This window comes from Rhinatrema bivittatum, chromosome 3 (genome assembly GCF_901001135.1).
Source record: "Rhinatrema bivittatum chromosome 3, aRhiBiv1.1, whole genome shotgun sequence".
NCBI lineage: Eukaryota > Metazoa > Chordata > Amphibia > Gymnophiona > Rhinatrematidae > Rhinatrema > Rhinatrema bivittatum.
Window position 1 is genome coordinate 505578913 of NC_042617.1, and position 23789 is coordinate 505602701.

At 42.1% G+C, this 23789-nt stretch overlaps 1 protein-coding gene across 3 annotated transcripts in view; it reads right to left on the reverse strand.

The window, feature by feature from the left end:
- Positions 1–23789, reverse strand: part of MSRA (methionine sulfoxide reductase A) — a 1098176-nt gene that overhangs the window by 540690 nt on the left and 533697 nt on the right. For all 3 annotated transcript variants that reach the window (XM_029596156.1, XM_029596155.1, XM_029596157.1), the window contains one exon: positions 3468–3587. In XM_029596156.1, coding sequence (XP_029452016.1) covers positions 3468–3587 — 120 coding nt within the window. The remainder of the gene's footprint in view (positions 1–3467; positions 3588–23789) is intronic.

The following is a 23789-nucleotide window of genomic DNA, read 5'->3' on the forward strand; positions in this document are numbered from 1 at the left end:
ACGCTGGAAAGACAGGCTTGCGCCATTGCACTTATCGGAGCAACGCTGTAACTGTACGCTTCCAAAGTAGTTCCTTAGCGATACCAGCTGTACAAGGGACTGAATATACTAAACCTTGCCATTTAGATGGGTAACTTTTAAGTTACCCATCTAAATGGCTTTTGAATATCTACCGCAAAGAAACCAACTCCAAGGAGAGGTGGGTGGATTTTTTGAAGACTGACATCCTGCTGTTCTTGGAGAAAACCTGTTACAGATAAGCAACTCTGTTTTCTCCAAGGACAAGTTTTAAAATGAAATAAATAAATAAGCACATTACACATTGGGAACCCCTAGGTACAGAGAGAGCATAGGTTAGAGTGAAGGGAGGATCCATTGAAATACAGCCCCTCCTTCTGCGGGATCTGGAATGACCAGCCCACTTGAAACAATATATATCTGAGCCCTTGCTACAGCTTGGGAGGCAGTCCATTTAGGTTAGCATAGAATGCAGAGATGTCAGGAGTTAACTTTTGTTGTTTTACAGGCCCAGTCAGTAAAGGCAGGCTAACCCAGGCTGTTGGTCCTGATCAGGGTCGGGAGGGATTTCCTCTTCCAGTCTCGTTCAGTTCCCTCTAGGTCTAAGTTTAGGGATTTTGAGATTTTATTAGGAACCTCACTGGACACCTGGGCCTGTCTTACACATAGAGATCGGGGAACCCTGCGTGTGTGCCGCCCAGGGGTAGGGAAGATACACCCCTGAAGTGGCGGTGACCTGCTGTGAGGAGTGGACTCCGCTGTTAATTTCTGTTTCTTTTTGGGGAAAGAACACTTTTGTTAGAAGATCTAGGAGGAAGGGTTTTGGCTGCCCCTTTCTTCCTGCTACAAGCAAGAGTACTGCTTGTTTCAAAGAGGGTCCTTTCCATCGAGGATCCAGAGTGAGTACTAAAATGACTGTGTAAGATCAAGGAGATCCCGAAGATCTGCTAACCGTGAGTAAAGGAAAAAACATCATTGGGGACACCCACCACCCTGGGGGGGAGAAAGAGAGAATGTACTCTTTGTGCCATAGATTTGCTATTCTTATCAGCTTGAAAGGGGTTTTAACCATCCTAAAGCCCCTGCCCATCTGGGAGCTACACTTCACTTTAAACCAAGAGAGTGGATATTTTCCCTGTCCTGATATAAGTGAATCCTGCACAGATAGAGGGAAGAAACTGTAAAGGAACTGAAGAGAGATTTCTGTGGTGCTGCAGTTAGAGTTTTGTGACAGTCACTATCAGTGCTTAACAGTAAAGCCTTTTATTTTGGACACTAACCAAGTGGCTCCAGAGTATTTATTCCTGCACTCACAACAGAGACCAGCATCCTCCTGAGGGGAAACACAAGGGAATGTGTTAGAAAATCATCCTTGTCACATCAGGACCTGAGAGGACTCCTTTCTTCCCCCAGTCCAGAGAATCCACACCTTGGGAAGTAGAGGAGGCACAAGAGCTAGTTAGGGTTCCTGCCCCAAAGAGTATACATAACTTTATGGCCTCACCTGTGCTATATTGGCACACTGGGGTGAAGTTACACAAACAGTAAAAGTGGCATGAAGATCCCAAGGGAACATGAGAGGTACGGTAAGTATGGTATGTAAAGCATCAGATTAGCATGGCAAGATTAATAGTGAAAACAATAAGGGAATTGAGAAAGAAATTTGAAGACATCCGAAGAAGAGGCAGAAATACCCACAACACCAAGAGATGCTCAGAACAGCAGGAGTACTAGTGTTTAAAACCACAAAGGATATGTACAGAGTAATGTAGCAAAGTGAGTGGCAGCAACACCCAAAGGCTCTGTGGGGAGACAGGGTGCATGAACATCCCAAGGCAAAATAAGAGGGGTGAAGCAGCAGCAGTGGCATCTAAAGAAGAGCAAACAGCACCAACAACAGTGGCATGAAAACAAGGCACCTAAAGAAGGGCAAAGGGTACCAAGAAGAGTGGTATGAAAACCTCAAGACACCAAAAGAGGGGAAAAGGACATCAACAAAGGTGGAAAGAACATCTCAAGGCACAAAAAGGACAACAAAAATGGCATGAAAAGTAGGCAAAGTAAGAGGGACATGAGAGCATTTTGGCAGTGGTATCTGTCACTCCATTGATCACTAAGGGGGGTCATTTCTCAAAATGTGCTAAGGCGTTTAAGCATGCGTTAAGGGCTTATCGCATGCAAAAAGCCCCGTTAACACATGCGATAGGCCCTTAACACATGCGAAAACACCTTTAACGCACGCAATAGCACCATATCGTTTGGTGCAATGCAAATCCGAAAAAGAGGAGGAGTTAGGGGTGGGCTGGGTTTGCCAGTCTGCGAAGTGCTATCGCACAGACTTAACGCCGATTTTAACTACACCTTTTTCAGTGGCGTTAAGCTGTGCGATGTACATCCCTAGTAACTAGGATCTTGCTCCCACACCAAGTGATAACACTCCTCTTTTTAAAACCTTAAGACCTTCTACTGAACTCCTTCTTAGAAGGATCTGAGGCATCTTATCAAAGAAACTAAAGGACCATATTACATCCCCTTCCATATACAGGCAGTGACGGCCAAAGACTGGGTGTTGGGTGATAAACGATCTCTGGTACTGTATGACCAAAGTTGGTGACATTCTTAACTTGATTAGTTTCTTTAGGGATAATTCCCAAAGAAGGGGAAAACAAATCTGTTTCAGACAAAAAGGAGCTACGAAAATCACAGTTTCCCTGTCCATTCTTAGTTTTATTAAGATTTTGGCCCTCAGAGATATTGGAGGATAGGCACACAGAACACCTGTCTCCTAATGAAGGGAAAAGGAGTCTGCCATTAGTCTGCCTTCTGATCTGCTCCGGGAGCAGAAAACAGGAACCTTCTTGTTTAGAGATGCTGCAAACAGATCTCAGGTAGACCTCACTCAAGGCGAATCCTGTTCGCTAAATTTTGGTTCAGAGACCACTTCTGTTAAGTCCAGATGGTGATTGAGTGTGTCACCCAGAATATTGTCTTTTTTCCTGTCAGGTATTCCTGGAAAAGATTATCCAGATCGCACGCCAAACTACCATCCCCTACTTTAAATTTATCCTGCTCTACCTCCTCTCATTTTAATATCTGTTTTGACATTTGCATACGCAATTTGCGATAGGCTGTTTCAGCATGCGGTGTGATAAATGACCCTGTAAGTTACTCAACTTCCTTTCAGAATTGTCCTTCCTATTGCCCAGGCTTAGTAGCATAAATCCATTAACAGACAAATGAAAACAAATGCCTGCAACTATAAATATCAATTTGGATGCAATGAAGTCTCCAAAGCAAGACTTGATGGGTGAATAAAATGTACCAAGAGAAAAATGAAATACTGGGAAAATGCAGATAATGTCACTTTTCCTTCTTGATTTTCTTTTGTCAAAAAAAGAAAGGCTCAATTTCTGATCAATTCATGATGCATAAAAGGAAAGCAGTCATACCTGAGCAGACATCCTGATAAGAAGGGTTAGCGGTATGGCCTCCTGCATAGCCAACTTGAGTGGAGTACACTCCCTTCTGCAGCCAGAATTTCTTTTCTGCTCCCCAGAAACAGCCCATGCCTGGAAAGGAAACAGTGCATAACAGAATTTAGTTAGCATATATTAGCTAACACAATGGGGTAGATTTTATAAATTTGCACGAGTGCGTACTTTTGTTCACGCACCAGGCGCGAACAAAAGTACGCTGGATTTTATAAGATACGCGCATAGCCGCGCGTATCTTATAAAATCCGGGGTCGGCGCACGCAAGGGGGTGCACATTTGTGCAACTTGCGCGCGCCGAGCCCGGCACGCGATGCCTGTTCCCTCCGAGGCCGCTCCAAAATCAGAGCGGCCTCGGAGGGAACTTTCTTTCATTCCCTCCCCCGCACCTTCCCCTCCCTTCCCCTACCTAACCGACCCCCCTGGCCCTATCTAAACCCCTCCCCACCTTTGTTGCTAGATTTACGCAGGTGTAAATCTGCGCGTGTCAGCGGGCTCCTGGCGCGCCATCACCTGACCCAGGGGCTGGTCTGGAGGCCTCGACCACACCCCCGGGCCGGTGCCATGCCCCAGCCCCGCCCCGAACCGCCCACTGACCCCGGACACGCCCCGGACACGCCCCGGACATGCCCCTTTTACGAAGCCCCGGGACTTACACGCGTCCCAGGGCTCTGCGCACGCCGGAGGCCTATGCAAAATAGGCGCGCCGGCGCGCGAGTGCCCTGCGCGCGTAAATCCAGCCGGATTTACGCACGCAGGGCTTATAAAATCTGGCCCAATATGTATTTGAATAAATTATGATTAAGCAGCTACGTACAATGTATAAAGTGTTTAAGTACTGTATTATTTTATCTTGGTTGAACCATGCTGTGAATGCTGTGTACCAAAAGGAATGCAACAAGAATAAATTAATATTATTATTAAATATCAGCAGAGAAAGAACCACATTTATTTATTTAATATTTTCATGAGACTCCTGTTCACCAACAAAAGATGAAGGCAATGTATAAAATCAATAAACTTAACTGAAATGAGATACAATCACACTATAGTAAAAAACAGACCCACATCATATGGAAAATAGGGATGTGCAGAGGCAAAACATTTTTCAGTTCATTTATTCATTTTATAGGTCACAATAATTTATTTGGGGCCTTATTTTCCAATATCGCATTAGGGGGCGTTACCAATGCAAATGAGGCTGAGAGAGAGAGAGAGAGAGCGAGCGAGAGCGAGCGCCTTACTATAGTGCCTATGCCCTACATAGGTATTTGAATCCCTATGGGAGGGCTACCTACTAACTCGGGGTGGGGATTAGGTATGAGCGTCGGGGGTTGGGGGCCACTTTTGCATTCCACATGAGACCTACGGACAGAACAGTGGTCTCTAGTGCAGATTTGCTGGCCGTCGGAGTGAGGACGCTCACACCAAGAAGTGGTTTGGGCAACGTTCTCTCTACCTAGCTTGATGGACACTCTACCTGGGCAACAACATGCTAGGTGGAGAGAATGTTGGCCAAATCTCCGCTTGGAGTGAGCGTCCTCACTCCGACGGCCAGCAAATCTGCACTAGAGACCACTGTTCTGTCCGTAGGTCTCATGTGGAATGCAAAAGTGGCCCCCAACCCCCGACGCTCATACCTAATCCCCACCCCGAGTTAGTAGGTAGCCCTCCCATAGGGATTCAAATACCTATGTAGGGCATAGGCACTATAGTAAGTCAGTCTCTCTCTCTCTCTCTCTCTCTCTCTCTCTCTCTCTCTCTCTCTCTCTCTCTCTCTCTCTCTCTCTCTCTCTCTCTCTCTCTCTCTGGGAGCCTGCAACAGGCTGTCCGGAACTACCGTGGATGGCGATAATCCTTTTCTGGCCCGTAGCGCAGTCCATAACGCGAAGTTGGAGTTGTAGTTAACGCGATTCGCGAATTTATCGCACGCGGTAAAGTGCTTTGAAAATGAGGCCCTTGGTTTGTTTCAGATGAAAACAATTTTTTCATTTGTTTTATTTGTTTATTAGTTTCCAATTACAGTCAGTAGAGAACATAAGAACATGCCAGCATCCTGTTTCCAACAGTGGCCAAACACTCTAACTTCTGTCTATTCGCTGCCTTACTGACTATTAAAAGCACAAACACACAAACACACTAAATAATATACCCCAATAGTTAATTTCGCCCCAATACCTTTAAATAAAAAAATTTCCCAAGCAAAACTTACATTCCTTTCAGCCACCATAAGAACATAAGAATATAAGAAATTGCCATGCTGGCTCAGACCAAGGGTCCATCAAGCCCAGCATCCTGTTTCCAACAGAGGCCAAACCAGGCCACAAGAACCTGGCAATTACCCAAAACTAAGAAGATCACATGCTACTGATGCAATTAATAGCAGTGGCTATTCCCTAAGTAAACTTGATTAATAGTCATTAAAGGACTTCTCCTCCAAGAACTTATCCAAACCTTTTTTGAACCCAGATACACTAATTGCACTAACCACATCCTCTGGCAACAAATTTCAGAGCTTTATTGTGCATTGAGTGAAAAAGAATTTTCTCTGATTAGTCTTAAATGTGCTACTTGCTAACTTCATGGAATGCCCCCTAGTCCTTCTATTATTTGAAAGTGTAAATAACCGATTCACATCTACTCGTTCAAGACCTCTCATGATCTTAAAGACCTCTATCATATCCCCCCTCAGCCGTCTCTTCTCCAAGCTGAACAGCCGTAACCTCTTCAGCCTTTCCTCATAGGGGAGCTGTTCCATCCCCTTTATCATTTTGTTTGCCCTTCTCTGAAACTGCTCCATCGCAACTGTATCTTTTTTGAGATGCGGCGACAAGAACTGTACACAGTATTCAAGGTGCGGTCTCACCATGGAGCGATATAGAAGCATTATGACATTTTCCATTTTATTAACCATTCCCTTCCTAATAATTCCTAACATTCTGTTTTCTTTTTTGACTTCTGCAGCACACTGACCCAAAGATTTCAAAATATTATCCACTATGATGCCTAGATCTTTTTCCTGGGTGGTAGCTCCTAATATGGAACCTAACATCGTGTAACTACAGCAAGGGTTATTTTTCCCTATATGCAACACCTTGCACTTGTCCACATTAAATTTCATCTGCAATTTGGATGCCCAATCTTCCAGTCTTGCAAGGTCCTCCTGTAATGTATCACAATCCGTATGTGATTTAACTACTCTGAATAATTTTGTATCATCCGCAAATTTGATAACCTCACTCATCGTATTCCTTTCCAGATCATTTATGTATATATTGAAAAGCACTGGTCCAAGTACAGATCCCTGAGGCACTCCACTGTTTACCCTTTTCCACTGAGAAAATTGACCATTTAATCCTACTCTCTGTTTCCTGTCTTTTAACCAGTTTGTAATCCACGAAAGGACATCGCCTCTTATCCCATGACTTTTTAGTTTTCTTAGAAGCCTTTCATGAGGGACTTTGTCAAACGCCTTCTGAAAATCCAAATACACTACATCTACCGGTTCACCTTTATCTACATGTTTATTAACCCCTTCAAAAAAATGATGCAGATTTGGTAGGCAAGACTTCCCTTGGGTAAATCCATGTTGACTGTGTTCCATTAAACCATGTCTTTCTATATGCTCTACGATTTTGATCTTGAGAATAGTTTCCACTATTTTTCCCGGCACTGAAGTCAGGCTCACTGGCCTATAGTTACCAGGATCGCCCCTGGAGCCTTTTTTAAATATTGGGGTTACATTAGCCACCCTCCAGTCTTCAGGTACAATGGATGATTTTAATGATAGGTTACAAATTTTAACTAATAGATCAGAAATTTCATTTTTTAGTTCCTTCAGTACCCTAGGATGCATACCATCTGGTCTAGGTGATTTGCTACTCTTTAGTTTGTCAATCTGGCCTACTACATCTTCCAGGTTCACAGTGAGTTTGTTCAGTTCGTCTGACTCATCACCCCTAAAAACCATGTCCAGAACTGGTATCTCCCCAACATCCTCATTAGTAAACACGGAAGCAAAGAATTAATTTAGTCTGTCTGCAATGGCCTTATCTTCCCTAAGAGCCCCTTTAGCCCCTCGGTCATCTAATGGCCCAACCGACTCCCTCACAGGTTTCTTGCTTCGGATATATTTAAAAAAGTTTTTATTATGAGTTTTTGCCTCTATGGCCAACTTAATTTAAAATTCTCTCTTCGCCTGTCTTATCAATGTTTTACACTTAACTTGACAATGCTTATGTTTTATCCTATTTTCTTCAGATGGATCCACCTTCCAATTTTTGAAGGATTTTTTTTTTGGCTAAAATAGCCTCTTTCACCTCACCAGCAAGGTGATCCTCTCTTCCCAGTGCTCTCACTGGATTGTGGGTTACTGAGCTCTTCCCTTGCAATATGTATTGTGCTTCTAAGGTAAATTAGAACAAAACAATCCCTTTGGAAATTTGCAATAGTTAGTTGTCCTGAGTGACTTACTGCTGTTCTGATTAACAAATGATGGTACTTAATTAAATCAATCACACAACCTTAACACTTCAGTTAGTCAGCCTGAGTTATTCTCTGCTCTCTTGATTAACAAATGTTGGTACCTAAGCAAACCAAATCACACTACCTTAACACCTTTCCAAGGTGAGTAACTGAACTTTTCAACCTTTTTACTTAGGTATACAGTGCTCCTAGCTTATTTCTAGCTTCTGGCAACCTTCATTTCTTTTTTATTTTTATTTTAATATACAAACACACTAACTTCTGCTTATTAGCTGCCTTACTGACTATTTAAAAATAAAACACTCTAACTTCTGTTTATTCTCTGCCTTACTGACTATTAAAAGCACAAACACACTAAATAATATACCCCAATAGTTAGCTTTGCCCCAATTCTTTTAAATAAAAAAATTGCCAAGCAAAACTTACTGATTCCTTTCAGCCACCAGCAAGGTGATCCTCTCCTCTCAGTGCTCCTACTGGAGGAAGCAATGCAGCCTATTTTGGGCTTCAAAATTGGGGTTTTCTAATCATTTCTAATGAAACTTGTGGGTATACATTATCAGAAGGGTAAAGGGCACTCCAACACACCAAGATTGTGTCAATGTGGCACCACATGTGTCATGAATAGCTCAAGAAACCATTTTGAAGCAAAATGCTACCAGTGACAGGAGTTCTTCAGGGCACTGTGAGAGGAGGAAAGCAGCAGCATGAGTAGGAAGAACATATTAAGGTTCCAAAATATGGGCAAAGGGCATCAACAACAATGGCATGAACCCCCAAATGCAGCATGAGAGGGGCAAAGCAGCACTAAATGTGGCATGAACACCTCAAGTTGCCATGAAGAGGGAACAAATCATCCAAAGTATCAGAAAGAACCCCAAGGCAGTGGTAGAGGGTTAAAACATCAGAAAGAATAACATGAAGACTCCAAAGCACCATGAGATACACATAGCAGTTACCTACAGTGACAAGAACACCCCCAAGGCTCCCAATAAGGGACCAACTGGAACAAAGCCCTAGGCAGGGAGAAGCCAGAGGAAAGCCCTGGCTGAGGCCTGATGTCATTCCTGCACGGCATCATTAGGGGAAGGAGTTGTCTGTTCAGGCTTGGAGTTGATCTTCCCCCTTTACTGTGTATAATTCCAGCCATGTCAGTATCGTCTGCCTTTTCCACCTCCTCAATGAAGGCTAAGATGTTACTGACTAGAGGCACCACATTTCCTTCAGGCACTAGCTGTTCAATATGCTTTGAGGCAGAGAATCCCTGAAACTATTTTTCTTCTGAATCAGTTTTTATAATACTGCCTCCATTACTGAGAAGCAGTAATAATGGAATTGTGTGGTCCTGGTTATTGGTGATGCACTTCTGCTGCTCCTGCCTTTAACTGTGGTATAATCAATTGAAGGCTAAATACTGGATGAGACCGATAGTCAGTATGAACCATCAAGGAACGGAGTTTGAAGGAAAAGTCCATGAGGGCATGAAACCATTAAAGGTAACTGGGTAAGTTCTTTGTAAAGCATTGGATTGCTATGGCAAGACAAAGAGTGGGCAAGTATTGTAAGGGACAGGAATTCTGAAAGAACTTCGAAGATCTCAGAGCAGAGGAGGAACCATCCAAAGATAGGAAGACTGTCTGTGGTGCTGGTGATTAAAATCACAAATGATAGGTGCACAGCAATGCAGTAAGAAGAGTAGAAGCAAGGCCCAGAGTTATACAGAGAGGGTTCAGACAGGAAGAATAATGGCAATGTGCGATACTGAGCAATCTTTCCAGGCTAGAGACACAAACGCTCACTGGCTCCAGACTTTTCTTCATATACTTTGAATTTTATTTAACACTTTTAACTTACAAACCTACAAACAATAGTAGCTTGCCTTACCTGAGGACAGTGCACTCACAAACCTTTCACTAGAGAGGGACAGAGCTCCTATTCCTGAAGATGTGGGCTCTCCTGATCCCAGTTGGGCTCAGAGATTTGTTTCGCTCCTAGCAGAGTCCTGACAACATGGCTCTCTCCCAATGTGGGAATTAAGGTGGATCAGGCTAGATGTCTGTCCTGTACAGGTTAAAGAGGGGAAATAGGGCCACTTCTTCACAGGCAACCATAGCCCAAGAGGGGCAAAGCTGTACCAGGAGTGGCATGAAGGGCCCATGGGTCCATGAGTGGTACAGTGAGTTTGTAGTGGGGATGGGCAGCCCCAAAATTTTTGGTTTGGTTCATTTTTTCATTTCAGGTTTTTTTTTTCTCATTCATATTTGGTGCATTTAATTTTTTTTTGTTTCAGTTCATTTGCCAAACTGAAAACTGAAAACAAATTAAACTAGAAAAAACCCTCAAAACACACAAAAAAAAGAACAGTTAAAAAAATGTGGCCTCCAGTATCACTGGCTGGGCCATCCTGAGCCACAAAATGGCCCAGGCCTGATGATGAGGCTTGGCCCTGGCAGGTCCAGACTTGAAGTCTGAATCCAGTACCCAACCCTAACGAATAGGCTCAGCATGGAAACCTAAGCATGGCTTGGTGCTGAAGCCTTGATCCTAGTGCTATGGCCTGGTCCTGAGGCCTGGTCATGATGCTGAAGCCTAGGAATAGCAAACAGCATGGAAGCATCAAAGCCTCCAATGCATAAAATATAGGCAATTGCAAATTACATTTAGGATTCAGACTCCCAAGGCACCATAAGAGGGGAAAAAGGAACCAACAATAGTTGTATGAACAGCCTAAGTTAGTAAAGGCACAAAAATACAAGCAAAGGAACATCAACAGTGGCATGAATACCCCGAATTACTGCAAAGTGGCAAAATGTTATCCATAAAGGCACCAAAGAGCCAGGAATAGGCCATGCAGTAATAACATTTTATTTTGGGGATAAAACACCAAGGAGCAGATATTGGATCAAAATTTGAGAAAAGAGCCATTTTTAAAGATGGCGCCGGCTATCCAGTGCTCCTTCCATGTGACAGGGGCCGGCCAATGGCACGGATACCCTGTCACATGGTAAGGGCAAAGGCCATCAGCGCCATTTTGATTAGTGGCAGCCGACGGCCCGAGAGCAGGAGATCGCTCCCGGGAACCCCACTGGACCACCAGGTACCTGTAAAATGTTTTTGGGGGGGTCGGGAGGGTGGGGGAAGCAAAGGGATTAGTTTTAAAGGGTCGGGGTGGGTTTTTTTGTTTATCGGCTCGGGCGCAGCCGATAAACAAAACCGCGATCGGACCCGATGAAAAAAAACCCACATGTGAATCGGAACCGGAATCCGAACTGATTCTGGTTCCGATTCACATCTCTAGTAAATCCTCTTATCTTCATTCCCCCTGCCGTTGAAGCAGTGAGCTGCGCTGTATATGTATTCAAAGTGAAGTATCAGGTTTAATTGGTTCGGGGTAGTAACCACCGCAACAAGCAAGCTACTCCCACACTTATTTGTGAAAGCAAATCCTTTGCCCACATTTCCTCTTGCTGGTAAAGCATAGAGCAATGTTGGAGTCGCATTAACCGTGTGTAAGTTTATTGAATAAGGGTATTAATCACCATGAAGTAGCTGTCATTCCTGCAAGCCACCCCCATGCCTCTTCTCTTCATTCACATCCTCGAGACTTTATGGATCCACATTGTTTATCCCACGCCCTTTTGAAATCCTTCACAGTTTTAGTCTTCACCACTTCCTCCGGAAGGGCATTCCAGGCATCCACCACCCTCTCCGTGAAGAAATACTTCCTGACATTGGTTCTGAGTCTTCCTCCCTGGAGCTTTAAATTGTGAACTCTGGTTCTGCTGATTTTTTTTGTAATGGAAAAGGTTTGTCGTTGACTTTGGATCTTTAAAACCTTTCAAGTAACTGAAGGTCTGTATCATATCACCCCTGCTCCTCCTTTCCTCCAAGGTATACATATTTAGATTCTTCAATCTCTCCTCATAAGGCATTCGATGAAGACCATACACCTTTTTGGTCACCCTTCTCTGGACCGCCTGCATCCTGTCTCTATGCCTTCGGAGATACGGTCTCCAGAACTGAGCACAGTAATCCAGGTGAGGCTTCACCAAGGACCTGTACAAGGGGATAATCACTTCCCTTCTCTTACTCAATATTCCTCTCTCTATGCAGCCCAGCATTCTTCTGGCTTTAGCTATCGCCTTGTCACATTGTTTCGTCGACTTCAGATCGTTAGACACTATCACCCCAAGGTCTCTCTCCTGCTCCATGCACATCAGCCCTTCACCCCCCATTGACTACATTTCTTTCGGATTTCCACACCCCATATTCATTACTCTGCACTTCTTGGCATTGAATCTCAGCTGCCATATCTTCGACCAGACTTCCAGCTTCCTTAAATCCCATCTCATTTTCTCCACTCCTTCCGGCATGTCCACTCTGTTGCAGATCTTAGTATCATCCGCAAATAGACAAACCTTACTTTCTATCCTGTCTGCGATGTCACTCACGAAGATATTGAACAGGATCGGCTCCAATACTGCCCCTTGCGGCACTCCACTCATCACCGATCTCTCTTCAGAGTAAGTTCCATTTACCATCACACATTGTCTTCTGTCCTTCAACCAGTTTGCTATCCAGGCCACCATCTTGGCACTCTCTCCCAAGCTTCTCGTTTTATTCACTAGCCTCCTGTGCAGGACCATATCAAAAGCTTTGCTAAAATCCAAGTAGATGACATCCAGTGGAACACTTATCTGGGAAAGTTACCAGGGTAACTTTCATGCTCACCTGCCCATTAAATATCAGCCTCCATGTCTTTTTATTACATTAGTTTACTGTATTCCACCTTGGGGAATTTCTTTGTAAAGGTAACCTATAAATTGAATAAATTAAGTTCAAGCAAATTAATATCACTTATGAAAATAGTGAACAGAAGCAGTGCCAAGACAGATCCTTGAGGCATTCCACTGATAACCCTTCTTATACAATAGGGAACATAAACATAAATAATATATTTGTGACCCCCCAAGGTATTGTATGTTATCCTGGGCCAAGAGAGGAGAGCCAACTATAGAAGAAACAATCTGGTTATATTTGCGGGATCAAACATTTGGAGGGGAAGAGGAGGGGATTGAGACAGCACTCCCAAACCCCAATATGACACCCTGGGCTCTACTCAGGGCTTTCTTGGACAGCAATGGACCCCTCCTCCCCTCCTGAGACCAATTCACAATAATTACACAGAGCAATGGTTTACGATTTTTACTGGGAAATAATGAGAAAAATGCAGGCAGTTATTGAGAAAGGAAAAGGTAGCATGAATTTGATAGTTTAACACAACAATTAATTACAATATTCAAATGATTTCCCTGCACAAATAATCAACAACCCTTAGGAATTAAGCTGAGTAAATATTTTAACAATTACAACAGCAAACTGTTATATATCAGACATTGAGTACCCAGAATTCAATCTAAAGTCACTGAATGTGCATAAGACAAAAAATAAATCTATTGGGGACTGTGCTGGTTATTATGTAGGCAACAACAACAAACTGAAGACCGTCCTCCAATACCTTCCTTTACTTTGGATTTGAGTGCTTCCTAACCGATGGACCTGCCTTTAGAATTTAAGACAGTTAGCAGTACCAGTAGACAGCCATAAACTACAGAGAGTGTTTTTTATTTTCTTGAGAGGTGCCTCTAACTACAGCAGGAATGGAAGGGAAAACAACCAAAAGTTCTCATCTCCCAGCACACACTTAAGAGGTCTCAGGTCACTTATCTCAGTTCCAGCCCTGGCAGATCTAAGAACTCAGCTACCCTTTCCACTCAGAGGCTGCTGTGGCTTCAGGCCGCTCAAACTCTCATACTCCAGATCCCTGGAAACAGTAGGGCACTGCTTCCCTCAGCCATAAGTTTTTCTGACTTTTACTTGTTTTTGCAAAATTAGTATAGTTATGTTAAAGAATTAGGGATTATAAATATATATTGTATTTATTTTCCATCTATTACTTTACTCTGTTTATTTTTATATTTTTATTGGTTTTGTTTTATTTGCGTAGTTGTTTATTAATTAGATTTTTATTTTTATTTTTTGTTTTTTTTTATATTTGAATTTGTGAACCGTTTTGGTCAGACTTTGTCTGTGAAAGTCGGTATATAAATGTTTTTAAATAAATAAATAAATAAATTAATTAATAAATACGTGGTGAGCTGCTTCCCTCCTTCTGCTCTGCACAGTTCTGTCTAGTGGATGCCAAAAAATCCTGGGCAATTCAAAAGCCAAAAGTTCACATTTTTTCTACTGTCTACCTTCTAGTTGGTCAGGCAGTGTCCCCTTCATCCCAGATACTTCCTCAGTCCTCATTAGCTCTCAAGGTTAGTTAAGTCCTGTGTACTTGTTAACTTTTAAAAATGATCCAAAATGTACCTTGCAGCTGCTAGCTCTGCAGGGGCTACATCTCATAGCTGTAAAAGCAAACAGTTTTACATCATAGCAGTTCCTCACTTCTCCTTGCATCCAAGGGCAGATAGCAGGCTGACTGCCTCAAGGCTCTGTGTGTTATGTTCGGTGTGTCTTGAACTAGTTGTGGGCCCTTGGGTAGTGGCGAGTGAAGACTCTGCCCACAGGGAGGAGCCCTTGTGGGTCCTTACCACAACAGGCAAGGTCTCAGCAGTGATGGACAACAGAGGAAATAACTTTATTATACAGCAATGTAGATCCGAAGAGCAAAGCAAAAGAGTCAGTACTGTAGCTGGTCAGTCCAGTAGTAATCTGCAGCGTGGAGTGGTCCAGTGAATACCTTCTCTAGGCTTAGCTTGTGCTGGCAATCCCGGTAGTGGTCCGTAGCGCGGGGTAGGCTGAAAGCCGCTGGTATAGTTGCACAAGACAAGAGGGATCCGGTAGTGGCCCGCAAACAGGGTAACTGGAGAATCCGTGCCACGAAGGTAGTGTACTCACACCGGTACTGTACAAGTAGATGGAGAACAGGCACCAAGGATGATTGGAACAGGCACCGAGGATAACTGGAACAGGCAGTTCCAGGAACTCACTGAAATAGAGAGAGACAGAGAATGGCTCTCTGAGGAGCAGATAGTCCTGAATGCAGCAAGGCCTCCGAGGAGCGGGTACCTAGGTCACCCAGAAGTCAGTGAGGCAAAGTCCCAGAGAGGTGGAACTAGCAGGACGAGATTCCTTGCTAACTCATCTTCCAAGAAGTCAGCTGAGTTTAAGTATGGTTGGCGGATGTAACGAAATAGCAAACTATTTCTCAGACAAAATCATAAACCTTAGAAATAAGATCCCTAACTCAACAAAACAGGAAATCAAAATGATCAAAAGAGATGTGACACTATGGTCCACCTTTGACGAAGTATCCGACATCGAAGTTGAATCCATGATAAAAAACTTAAATCCTGCCCCACATAAAATAGATACCATACCTACTCTGGATATAAAAAAACTTGCAGACATAGCCTTCCATACACTAGCCAAAATCATCAACCTTTCACTTAACAATGGAATAATGCCAGATATTCTAAAAGGTGCAATAATCAAACCACTATTGAAGAAAAAGAACTGCAACCCAAATATCTTAAATAACTACAGACCAGTTTCAAATCTACCCCTCCTTGCTAAATTAATAGAAAAAACGGTACCAAAACAACTAACTGAACACCTGGAAAACAATAACATACTTTATCCCTCACAACACAGCTTTAGAAAACACTACAGCACTGAGACACTGCTGATCTCTCTCATAGATAATGTACTATGAGGATTGGGATTGTGTATGAGAGAGGAGAACATTTATGCATCCCTCCCTCAATGATCCACAACAATCTGAGTGACTGGAAATCAGAAGTTTCCAGGTATGGAGAGTATGAATTATTTTATCCTTATTAGTTTTAATTTTTGGATGCTATTTGTGTCTGCTGTTTTGAAATATTTTATTGGCATTTGAGAAATTTAAAACAAATTGGGCCAGATTTTAAAAAGGTTACGCATTTAAATCCGGAGGTCTTACGCATGCCAGTTCTATTTTAAAAAGGCCCGGCGACGCGTGTAAGTCCCGGGGCTTGCAAAATGGAGTGGGGGTGGGGGAGGGGTGGGGCAGGGGCAGGGCCCAAGGCTCCAGGCACAGCGGCCATTTGCTGCTGTGCTTGGAATCGCGCGCCGGCAGTTGGCCGGTGCACGCAACTTACTTCAGCCCCAGGGCTGAAGTAAGTTTGGAAACAACAAAAAGAAAACAAAAAAGGAAGGGGGAAAGGGCGGGGGAGATAGGGGAAGGGAAGAGAAGGTGGGGTGGGGGGTAAGGGAACGGGGGAATGCAGTGCGGCTCGGTGTGCACAAGGTGCACAATCGTGCAGCCCCTTGCACGCGCCGACCCCGGATTTTATAACATGCGTGCGCCTGAGCGCACATGTTATAAAATCGGGTGTACATGTGTGCGCGCCGGGTAGTGGGAGCACATGTACGCCCACGCGCAACCTTTTAAAATCTACCCCATTGTTTATGAGTTTTTAATTAATGGATCTTCTGTTCACCAACTGTTTTGAAATATTATTTTTATTAGTATATTTATACTATTAGGATTAATGTATTTATTATATTTCTTCATTTTATTGTTTAATGTCTGAGGATTGGTAATGGTTTCTGCTTTTCAACTGACTTGTGGTTTTCCTATTCAGTTTTAACTGCATGTTTCTATTTATACTTTATATTTTCTTTTTCCTGTATTTGGTGAGGGTCTGTCTGTTTCTCTATGTGTGATTGAGATGAGAGATTCTGCTAGCATGTAGGAATTTATAACAGCTTGGTTTGTTCTGTTTCCTAATAGGAGATGTATTGGTATTTTAGGGCCTGGTGTAATATTTGCAGTGTTGCCTTTTCATAGGGAAGGTTGTTATATTTGTAAGTGCTGGCAGTTAGAGCTGTTTTGGTATGGGAGGTTTATTATATTTTAATTGTAATTTATTCATGGCTTTCCGAAGGTCAAGCCCACACCTAACACGCATTACATTAGCTCTAATGCCATATGGGTTCTAAGTGTCTTTTTTTGTAGGGTTTTCTGGTTGACACCAAAGAAGTTCATGCAAATACTTGTTGTGATATTTTTTAACCTCAGAAGACTATACTTTGAATATTCTTTTTCATATAAAATCTATTATAAATAGATCATTTTAAATTATGTACATGGTGAGAGCAGGAGGTGGGAGTGCAAGGGTATAAGATTTGCCAAAAGCACCTAATATTCTTGCACCAGCAATTAGTTCCAGGGTAGGGGGTGAAGACCTGGCGGGTAGAGGGGTGATAGAGTTTAAAGTTTAGGTTGCTGGAAGGAACTGGACTTTTTTTGATAGGCCTGATACAGAGAGTAAATGAAGTGTGTGTATAGGAGGAGGGTGGGGTGGCACAATAATTGTTCGCACAGGGCAACAAAAAAGCTAGCACCTGCTCTGGATTTAGAGAATCACTCTAGAAGAGGAAATTTAAAATTTGTGGGCATACCAGAATCAATGTCTGAATATGAGCTGGTGGAATCTTTGGAAAGCTAGCTGGTGCAGGAATTGAGCCTGCCTGAATTACAGGAACGTTTTCCATTGAGAGGGCTCACAGATTGGGAGTGAAGCGAACAGGTCAGGAATGACCACGTGTGGTGATCGCCAAAATTTTAAATTATGCCCACAAGGTGAAAATTATATGGGCTTATTATAAGAAGTGAGACATTCAATATCAAAATGAAAAAAATCCCAATTTTCCAAGATTATTCACAACGTGTTGGGCTCTAAAGGAAGGAGTGTGAAGTCACATGCTCAGAATTGGTGCAGCTAAATGTGCGATTTACTCTGATGTTCCCCACATGGTTAAAAATATAGCATGATAACACTACTCATTTATATGATACACCTGATGCAGCGAAGCGATTTTTGCAACGCACATTACAATGAGTTAAATGAAATATGTGACAGATATATTCTTTTTCACTAGCTTTGAACCTAGGTTATCTAATGCATATCAGGTTACTTATGGGGTGAGAGGCCAGATGTTGCTTAATATTTTATAAGGTCGCAGAGAGTTGGATGGGTGGGGGATGGCACACAGCGCATCTTTTGTAACCTCTGCTCCATATGGTTGGGGAATTTTTGTGGGTTTGGGTGTTCCATATGTCTTTGGTTGGGTCTGCAAGTTTGTTAAACTTCGGTTGTATAGGGGAGCGGAGGAAAGGAGAAGAAAGGGATGAGTAGTCTGACAAAATGTAAACAGGAATATAAGATAGGGTTTGTCTGGTATAATTGGAATGCAGGTTTATCCAGAATATACAGGGTCCTGTTGCTCAGAGAGGGACAAAATGGGCACCTGTTAAATTGATATTCAGTGTTTCAGTACGATAACTACCAATGTTGGGATGGGGTTACATAGAATGTAGCTGGATTAAAAGGGAAAATGTTTTAGCCCATATGAACAAGTTGAAATAAATTATTTTATTTCAGCAGGAAACACATGTCAGAGAAAGAGTACCTCGAACGACAGAAAAAATGGGCCATCCAGGTTTATGCTGCACATGGCACCTCAAAGAGCTGAGGGGTAGTGATTTTAATTTGTTTGGTATCATTTAATATGCATAAGTCAATAACTGATCCTAAAGGCAGAAATGTGATACTATCTGGTAAACTATTTGGAGTAGATACCTTTTTGGCATCAGTTTATGCTCAGAATACATACATTCTTTACTGAAATAATATCACACATAGGTTCCCTGGGTGTGGCTCAGATATTGGTAGGTGGAGACTTCAACTGTGTCCGGGATCCAAAATTGGATTGTCAGTCTAATATCATAATCAAGCCACTGGGTAAAACAAATGGCATATAGTTCATCTGTTAGTCACTGCAGTTAGTGGATACTTGGATAACACTAAATCCTTTGGAGTGATTTTACACAATATGCTAGATTACATAGCACTAAATCTAGGATAGATTATTTGTAATCTCAGGACATATGCTCTCCAACCTGATTGATGTTACCATTGAATCCAGTCATATGTTTCTTACAGGTAACATTACCGGGACAAGAGTTCAATGAGTGAAGGATGGTTATCTTCTGATAAGGAGTTCCCTAATTTTTAGTTAAAGAAATGGGCGATATTGAAACCAATAAACAACATAAGAATGACTCTGTTTTGTTTTGGGAAACAGCCAAAGTTGTGATAAGGGGGGAATCATTAGTTATCTAGTAAAGAAAAAGAGAGAGATGGATTCTGAAATTCTGGATCCCCACAAACAATTAAAGAAGGCAAAACAAGATATGCTATCAGAGAAAACTAGGGATTCCTAAGAGAAATTGTTTTCAATTTTAAAAAATACTTAATGACAAGCTAAATCATAGAACCTTGGTTTCACTATTCTCCTTAAAATATAAACGTTTTATTTTTGGTAACAAAACTGGCTGGTTGTTGGCAAATTTAATAAAACCTAAGGGGAGCTTGGTATTTATTTCTGCCTTAAAGCATCTCTCTTATAAACTGGTTAACTCTTCTAAGCAAATTTGTGAAAATGTTTCAACAATTTTATCAGAAATTATATACTGCTGAGAATGATGTGGAAAAAGGTAGACATGGTTCACTGAGTCTCATGATTGGGATAAGTCTCTTGATTGTGATACGGCCATCCCTGGCTATAACTTGTTTAGGAAGGAGAGAGAGTAGAGAAAAGGTGGAGGAGTAGCTCTTTATGTCAGAAACAATAACCAACAACTGAAATGCAAGAGACATGGAGTAGGGAAGAAGCATTATGGGCTGTAATAAAAAAAAGAAGATGTTGCTTCCATTTACATCGGTGTGGTCTACAGGCCTCTGACTCAAACAGAAGAACTGAACAGAGTTCTGGTTAAAGATATCTAAAAGGCAGTAAAGAAGGGAGAAATGTTGCTAGTTAGAGATTTTAATCTGCCAGATGTGGATTGGAGCATCCCATCTGCAGAATCAACAAGAAGTAGAGAGAGAGTGGATGCTTTTCAAGGGGCTCTCTTCGAATCCATGAGGGAGGGTGTGATACTTGACCTGGTGCTTTCAAATGGGGATAATATCTTAAATGTTTGAGTAGGTGCCCATCTGAGCACCACTGGCCATCAGACATAATAGTTTGATATTGCAAACAGAATTCAGAGAAGACGTACAAAGACCTGAATTTTGAATTTCACAAATACAGACTTTGTCAAAAAGGGATTGTTCTTAGAGGAAGAACTGGAAGCCTGGAAGAAAATGGGTTAGGTGGAACAACAGTGAGCCAAACTCAAAGGAGCTAATTCAAAGGCAACAAATCTATATGTTAGAAAAGTAAACAAAAGTAAGAGGAAAAATAAACCAATCTGTTTCTCAAGGCAAGTGGCTGAAAAAAAAAGGCAAAAAGAACAGTGTTCAAGAAGTATAAAGGATCCCATAAAGAGGAACACAGGGAAGAATACCTGGTGAAACTGAGGGACATGAAGAAAGAAATCAGGAAAGCAAAAGTTCAAGTGGAAGAAAGGATTATCAAAGAGGTAAAGTGAGATGACAAACATTTTTCAGATATACAGAGAAAGAAGGAAGGTCCATAGAGGTATAGTGAAATTGAAAGGTGACAAGGAACAATGTGTGGAGAGAGATGAAGAAATGGCAGAAATATTAAACGAATACTTCAGTTTGGTGTTCACTAAAGAAGATCCTGGAGAAGGACAGTTGCTCATAGACAAGATCATAGATGGGAATGGGATAGACAAAACTCTGTTTATGGAACAGAATATATGGGAAGAGCTAGGCAAACTGAAAGTGAACAAGACCATGGGGCTGGATGAGATACATCTCAGGATATTGAGGGAGCTCAGAGATGTGCTGGCAGGTCTGCTGAAGGACCTTTTCAATAGATCCTTGGAAAAGGGAGTGATGCAGTGGGATTGGAGAAGAGCATGGTTGTCCTGCTTCACAAGAATAGTAGCAGAGAGGAGGCTGGAAACTACAGGCCTCATATCATTGATGGAAAAATTAATGGAGACACTGCTGAAGGAAAGGATAATGAACTATCTACAATCTAGTAGATTGCTGGACCTGAGGCAACATGGATTCACCAGGGGAAGGTCCTGTCAGACAAATCTGATTGATTTTTTTTATTCGAAGACTAGAGAACTGAATCAAGAAAGAGTGCTCAATGTGATCTACTTGGATTTCAGCAAAGCTTTTGATAAGATCCCGCATAGGAAAATTGTGAATAAAATGAGAAGCTTGGGAGTGAGCGCCAAGATGGTGGCATGGATTGCAAACTGGTTGAGTGATAGCAGACAGCGTGTAATAGTAAATGGAACCTACTCTGAAGAGAGAGACGTGTTTAATGAAGTGCCACAGGGATTGGTGATGAGACAATTTTTGTTCAATATCTTTGTGAGCAACATTGCGGAAGGGATAGAAGGTAAAGTATGTCTATTTGTGGATGATACTAAGATTTGCAACAGAGTGGACATACCTGAAGGAGTAGAGAGAATGAAAAGAGATTTAAGAAAGCTGGAAAAGTGGTCAAAGATTTGGCAGCTGGGATTAATTGCCAAGAAGTGCAAAGTCATGCATGTGGGATGCGGTAATCCAAAACAGCTGTATGTGATGGGGATGAAAGACTTGGTTCATGCACATTAGAGAGGGATCTTGGGTGATAGCGACTGGGGATTTGAAGAAGGTGAAGCAATATGACAAGGTGATAGCTAAAGCCAGAAAAATGCTAGGCTGCATAGAGAGAGGAATAACCAGTAAGAAAAAGGAGGTGAAGGATGGCCTTGTACAGATCCTCGGTGAGGCCTCACCAGGAGTATTGTGTTCACTTCTGGAGCCCATATCTCAAAAAGGATAGAGACAGGATGGAGGCGGTCCAGAGAAGGGTGATGAAAATGGTCTGGGGTCTGTATCGAAGATCTATGAGGAGAGGCTGAATGATCTGAATATGTATACCTTGGAAGAGAAGAGATGCAGGGGAGATATTATACAGACCTTTAGATACCTAAAAGGTTTCAATGATTTTTGGATTTCAAACTTTTTCCATTGGAAAGAAAACAATAGAACTAGGGGTCACGAAATGAAACTCCAGGAGGGATGACTCAGAACCAACGTCAGGAAATATTTCTTCATGGAGAGGGTGGTGGAGGCCTGGGATGCCCTTCTGGAGGAGGTGGTGAAGAAGAAAACAGTCCAAGAATTCAAAGGGGCATGGGATAAACACTGTGGATCTCTAAAGGCTAGAAGACAGAAATGAGATAAGATTGCGGGTGGTAACTTGCTGGTATGGCGATTACTACCTTTAGCAGAAGGCATGGAGGTTACTACCCTTAGCTAATATGCTTTGATGCTTTTAATGCAACTAGGGAGAACTTGACAGCTAAGCTTATTCAGGACATTTAAAGTTTATAATAATTTTAAGAAGCGTACAGCTGGTTAGTGATATAAGCAAAGGGAGAGTTAAGCATTCCCTAGGCGTTGCTTGCAAGTAGTGGCTCGCTCAGCAGATTCAAGGGAGACTTAAAGGAGAGACATTGACATTTAAGTGTTTTGGGGACATTTAAAGAGAATTAGAAATTTAAGCGGTGTATACAGTCGAATAGTGAAACATCTATTTTTTTTTTGTAAAAAGAAATTACAATTACATAGTTAATTTCATATCATTTAAATAATTGTTCTTTTTGTTAAAATTCCTATCGCCTATTTTCTTCTTCGGCTCCCACTTGTGTATATCCCTGTTTTATTGTAACTGCAACACTTCCAGCTTCGCACTTGTCAAAGTTTTATTGTATTTTCTAATTTTACTCACCCCTTGTTTAATGTAAACCGGCATGATGTGATGCCTATCGTGAATGCCGGTATAAAAAAAACACTAAATAAATAAATATAAAGTCTGTAAGAAGCAGAAGCAGCGCTGAGCATTAAGCCAGAGACATAAATGTTGCTTTAGAAACATTACTGATTTTATAAAAATGTACTAAGAAAATTTAATTAAAAAGTATTCAAGAAAATTTTCCATTGAGAGTGGGAGGGCGGTAGGTTCATGATTACAATTGAAAAATTGCTGTAGCAAGGCTGTGGAGTCATGTAACAGATTGTGTATGAACCTACCTCATCCCACATTAAAATTTATTAGATTGATAGTGAGTGGGGTATTGTGGAGTAATATATTAGATTTAATGCAACTGCAACATTTTTTGCAGCTTAAACGGCAGGGCGATAAGAGGAATATGATTCAGACAACAACCAGGGGCCCTGACTTCCATGGTCTGGGATACTGTTACATGCAATTAAGGGGAAAAGCATAGGACTCTTCTATGGCCAAGTCCTAAAGGAAACGAAGAAAGTATGCATGGGAGTAACTTGCTGGTTCAGTGGTTACTACCCTTAACCAAATACACCTTGATACTTTTGATGCAACTCTAGCATTGCTCTCTGCTTAAACAGCAGGGGAAAAGGGGAATTGGATTTAGACAGCAACCATCAAGGGCCCCGACTTTTATGGTCTGTGAAACTGATGAGCATGGGGGTAACCAGCACAGTGCAGTGGTTACTACCCTTAATAGAAGCATGGGATTACTACCCTTAACCAATAAGCCTTGATGCTTTTGATGCAACTGCAACATTGCTCTCTGCTTCAAAGGAGGGGGTGGGGGCTGAAAGGAAAGAGAAATTTGGATTCAGGGGCAACCAAAACGAGTCATGACTTTTTTACTATCTGGGGCACTGATGCTCAGACATTAAGTCCATAAACAAAACACGTCAGGAAAACTGACTGATACATGGGGGTAACCTACAAGGCATGGCAGACACTAACATGGGAAGCTTGCAGACT